This window comes from Temnothorax americanus, unplaced genomic scaffold, assembly GCF_048541705.1.
Source record: "Temnothorax americanus isolate GAGA-0224 unplaced genomic scaffold, ASM4854170v1 Scaffold38, whole genome shotgun sequence".
Taxonomy (NCBI): Eukaryota; Metazoa; Arthropoda; class Insecta; order Hymenoptera; family Formicidae; genus Temnothorax; species Temnothorax americanus.
The window spans coordinates 978816-984384 of record NW_027509526.1 but is presented as its reverse complement, the minus strand read 5'-3'; the positions used below and the strand labels follow the sequence as shown (position 1 = coordinate 984384).

The 5569-nt window shown below is 47.1% G+C and overlaps 1 protein-coding gene across 1 annotated transcript; it reads left to right on the top strand.

Moving 5' to 3' along the window:
- The first annotated feature begins 3680 nt into the window (after positions 1-3680).
- LOC143902103 (uncharacterized) lies at positions 3681-4079 on the top strand. The gene has a single exon (XM_077414809.1). The coding sequence runs from the start codon at positions 3681-3683 to the stop codon at positions 4077-4079; it is 399 nt and encodes a 132-aa protein (XP_077270935.1).
- Positions 4080-5569: the final 1490 nt, after the last annotated feature.

Sequence of the window (5569 nt, the reverse complement as noted above, 5' to 3'; positions counted from 1 at the left end):
TCACGACCTTCTCGCGTTCGCGAATATTCTCGCTTTTGTCGATCGCAGCCATCGCGGAACAAAAAAGCGGAGTGTCGATCTCTCTCTTTGTAATAACGCTAATGTTTCACCTCCGACGAGGTATCGGCAACGACTGATCGCTTTTACGGTATCGCGAACACGTTAAATCCTTTTCTGTATCGGCCGTTCGAAAGCGCGCTGTCCTTGTCCATCACTACGAATCCGTACTTTTGTTGCCAACAATCGTGGCACAACGAGCAAAATTTATCGTACGACATGTCAGTATTCACGTGATCGTTGTACACGTGTTTCAAATTGGTACCATCCTGTTTGAACAGGATTAGCAGATTCGCGTTGTCCCGCGATACGTCGTCTTCGCTCTGCAAACGGGTCGGAAGAACGTCATGTCCGCGGACACGAGCCGATTCGACGACTGCAAATTGACCAACGTGAAACTCTACCTAAACTCGGAAGTCTATCCGTACGACGATTTGAATTTAGACTTTGGTAAACACAGATGGGCGATTCTGTACGATATGTACGCGCGTTTCTGCAAGGGCTATTACGGATACGAATATCTCGAGCCGAGTCTCACCGTTTCAACTTTTCTACGTAACGGCCCGTTCGTGATCATCGATTGCTCTCGACAAAACAAATCCGTCAAAAACGTTACCGTGGATGTCAGACTAGAATTCGATTGCATGGAGAACGTACCGTCGAATACCACCGCGTACTGTCTCATTATACACGATCGCGTGATCGAGTACAATCCGTTGACCAACGTAGTGCGCGAAATAGTCTGAGTGTTCGCGGCAACGTCGACAAAAATTTTCTCTCTCTTTAACCCCCGATACAAATTTATGCGAGGAAAAAAAAGGGGAGCAGGATATAAGAATCAGAGTGTCGCAAAACGCGCGTCATTCCTTTCGATTCACGAATCGAAGAAAGAGAGATATATCTTCATGTCCGCACCAACGTTCGTCGACCTGCAAGGTTTCGTCGTCGGGATGAAATTTGTCGTAAAGGAGGCGGCGGTGCTGAAAAACGAGGCCGTTCTGGCGCATTACATCTTTACATGCCTCATGCCGTGGAATCTCCTCACAAAATCCGACAAATCGTGCGCTTTCTGGTTGATTCGCAATCACCATAGATTACGATGGGATGACGGAAACGTGCCGTACAGCAAGGTGAAGCGTTTAATTACATCGGCCGTGCTCGGTGAGGAAAAAGACGACAACGATGACGACGACGACGACGATGACGACAAGATGCCGATTCTCGTGTACGTCAAGGGATGCCAGAAACGAGAATGGCTGGTGGATCTGCTTGAGAATAAAGCGAGAAACCTAAACATCGAGACTCTAGATGCGGATTACAAAGATATCGAATCTTTAAATATTCTAGATGCTACCAATACTATGCGATGTGGAAAACACGTTAAAAATTGCGCGTTGCAAAATGTATTAAAAATATTTAACTGGTGGTCGAAACGCCAGAAAGAATTGTCATTTTTTTTTTAAATAATTTTTATATGTATGTGTAAATTTTACAATGCTTTATTTCCTTTCCCCCATTAGTCGATAGTGTACAAAAAATTAAAGAATAAGTAGGTATCGTGACAAATTCTAATTCGATAGCTTCGAAAGGGGTATCAGTTTTAGACGAACATGTTTGAACGTGTTTCGCGGTTGATGTCATGTGGAGGGGGGAGGGGGGGATATACGTCTTAATAAAGAAAAAAACATCTTACCTTAATCCCCTCTCCTAAAATTCAGAGCGCTAATTGGGCGTTCCAGCAATATTAATCCCCCCCTCCTTCATCATAGTTTTGTAAGTTGCCGCGTATATTCGATTAATTTTATACGACTAGTCTCGTATCGACTGCTTGTGCGAACGGTGTTCACTTCTCATAACCGAGAGAAAGAATGTATTCCGTTGAAGGAAGCAACGGCGGTAACAGCAGTGGCAGTAGACGTATGAATTATTACGTGCCGATTCCCGATGTTGAAACTCCAACGTGTGAAAACAAGTAAGTTTTGTATAATTTATAGAGCTTTATATTTTTTTATATCTTTTTTGCGAATTGTATTATTTTGAAAGTAATCTCATTATTTTTTTCTATAGCATTTCGTTGGAGCGTCGCGCGGTTCGTATACTAGGCAGACGATACGCATTGACAGCAACAGCTTATAAATATTTGGATATTGGGATCAACGTGGGACCTATGTCCTCTGTGGATATACATATTGGCGATAACCGAGGAAATCGGATAATTCTGCCTCATGCAACGTGGGTGACGTTCATCGAAAGACGTGCGGATATTCAGCAACTCGTGCAGTCACCATCGCATGCAGGACCATCATCGCTAGCGTTTCGAGATCTGGAACTCGTTAAAATACGCGACGCAGATATTGTAAAATTGGCCTCGTGCGACACCAGCTTGTACATGAAACCGTCAACCGTACTCTTCTTGTTCGAACTAGAACATTGCGTCGAGAATGTGTATTTTCAACTATGCCAAAATGTTCATGGCGTAAGTGAAAAATTTAAACAATTTGTAATCATTTTACGTCAAAATTGTATCACCGATAAATGTAATGCAGTTAGAATCTTGCGTGAATTTTATGATAAGAATTCAATTATTGATTGTGAACTGTTGGCGTATGCTGCAGATAATATTGTACACGATGCATTACATGAGAAATAAATGTATATATATTAAAATGCATATCACTGTATCTAAAATTATCTTTCCTTCTCCCAATTATTTATTATAATGAAAAGAGACGCGAAGGGGCGCGAGCGAGAGAGAACGCGAACGAAGAGACGCGAGCGACAGAGAACGCGAGCGAGAGAGGAAATCTATATACATTATTATACTGTATATCTATATACGATATTTTGCCTTTGTAACGCGCGACGACATAGTTGAATGGCGCCGCGAAACACCGATAAGCGGCTCTTCCTAAGACAGAAAAATAAAGAGGAGTGACCGTGACGGTTAAGTCAAAAAATTTTTTGGTCGAGTACCTACGTCGTCGGGCCATCGACGCTCGCTTTTGTAGTGAGACGCCGTAACCGAATGGTGCCTCGCATGTTCTAGAAGGGTGAGATCATTGCGGAGTCAAGTGTCTAATTCGCTGTTTTGTTTATATTCGCCGATAAAATTCCAGCAGCCGAACGGCGCCTTTGTAATACCCCCGCGCTGATAAAGTGACGACACCCCCCCCGCGGACCACCTCCGGCGGTACCTCTTGTCAATACGATATGTTTATTAATATTTAATAAACATGTCCCGACACGCTCGCCGACCCCTCCCCCTCCGCTCCCCTCACCAACGAGTCGTCCCCCCCGGCAGACCCCTCGGCCGCGAGTCCTTCCCCCCCTCGCTCCCCCTCGCCCTCGAGTTCTCCCCCCTCCCCCCCGCTCCCCCTCGCCAACGAGTCGTCCTCCCCGGCAGACCCCTCGGCCGCGAGTCCTCCCCCCCTCCCCCCGCTTCCCTTCGCCAACGAGTCCCCCCCCCGGCAGACCCCTCGGCCGCGAGTCTTTCCCCCCCGCCCCTCACCCCCCCTGAGATCCCCGGCCTAGAACTCTTATTGATATATCTACTCGCCAACCTCTTGCCGGCGCTCGCCGACGTGATCTCGCGTTGGCGCCGGTACGTGTCGGACATCATATAGATGTACCGTCAACAAATCCTCGTGCATCCCAAAGACCGCGGATTCCAGAGAATCCTATGGAGACGCAAGGTGACCGAACTGTTGCGCGAACTGCTCTTGAACACTATGACGTACGGTCTCGCGTGCTCGCCGTTTCTCGCAATCCGATCACTAATCCAGTTAGCCAACGATGAAAAGGTTCGATTTCCGCAGGGCGCCGTCGCACTGCTCAAGGATCGCTACGTCGACGATATCCAAACGGGGGCGGACATAATACCCGATGCGATTGCGTTGCAAACTGAACTTCGCGAACTTTACATGGCGGGCGGGTTTCCGCTTCGGAAGTGGTCGTCGAATTGCGAGGAAGTCCTAGCGGGCATTCCCTTAGAACACCGCCTGTTCCAAGAACCGCAATCTTAGAAGAGTGAAAGCCAGACCACGTTGGGCCTCCTCTGGTACCCGAGCGAGGACTGTTTCGCGTTCGCGATACACCCGCGCACAATCACGCAATTTACGAAACGACGCGTTCTCGCGGAAACCGCACGTTTCTTTGACTCGTTGGGATGGCTCGCTCCGGTTATAATCCGCGCCAAGATTCTAATCCAATCCGCGTGGCTGCAGCAGCTGGATTGGGACACTCCGCTCACCTCCTCCGACGCTCACTGCTGGGAGCTCCTCTTCGAGGAACTTTCTTTGCTCGAAGGCCTCCGCGTGAATCGCTGGCTCGGCACTGCGTGCGGTCGCGCAGCCGCACCACACCGCCATTGCGCGCCAGCACTACGCGCCGGAATCGCCATCATTGTGAATCAATTAAAAATCGAAATATCGATATCTTCTGCTGCGACTTTCGTCGCCCCAGCGCACCGTCTCGTTTCGTCACCATATGACGAGGCGGACGGGATGTTTGAGATCGTGATAACCGTATCACGAAAACCGCGTTCGGTTGCGTGTCAGCGCGAGCACGCCTTCAATAAAATATGCGCTTAAAATTTCGCCTTAAATTCGCAGTGATAATGTTCAGTATAGCATGGATCTTTCGTTATTCGCATTCTGGAAAATTTTATAATATTGTCATCAATAACAAAGTCAAGCTTTGTTCGACGGTCCGAACGACTCATCCGCTTACACAAAGAAAAGATCCATGTTATAAACACAGCGACCCAAAACAAGTAACGCTCCCTTCGGGTCGTCACGTGAAATCGGTGACGTCCGCACGATGACGTAGGGTTCCGATGGCCAATCACCCTCCCGAAATTAGTGGTAACCAGCCTGGAGGGAGGTTTGCTTCGGAGGTGATAAAAAGACCGCCGCTGCGCCGCGGAATCGATTTTGCTCGCAGATCACCCGCCTAGTATTTCGATACGACCGCTTAGATACCGCTTTTTGCCTTGCAACACACTCGGTTGATTTCACCGCTTTTGCCGTGCTAAATTCTGTGCGCGCTCACGGCTCTCTGCCTGAAAAGAACTTTTGTAAATATTTGTACATATTTATTTGGACATTATAAACTTTGATTCGTATTTCTGACTCTTTATTTTACGTGCGTGTATTGGTCTTCCTCGTGCTGTCTCCAACCCGCGGACTCTCGAACAATAGGCGTATTGCACCAGGGACATGTTTGTTACACCACTCTACAGTTCTAAAACGACTCTCTATTAACTTTGTCTTGTTTTCCATCAATGGTTCTCCGTTACCTATTTTATTGAGTATCGTTAAAAAGACTAAATCACTCTGACGCATTACTCTTGTCAATTCATAAAATTTGCCAAAGGTAAGCCCCAGTTATGGAGTCTTTTAACCGTTTGTATGTGGCTCTTGCATTAATTGGTGGTAGTTGTCTAAGATCACTACAGAAAATGACATTCATTCCTCCAAAAGGATCGTCAAAGTTGCCAGTGATATAGCACATT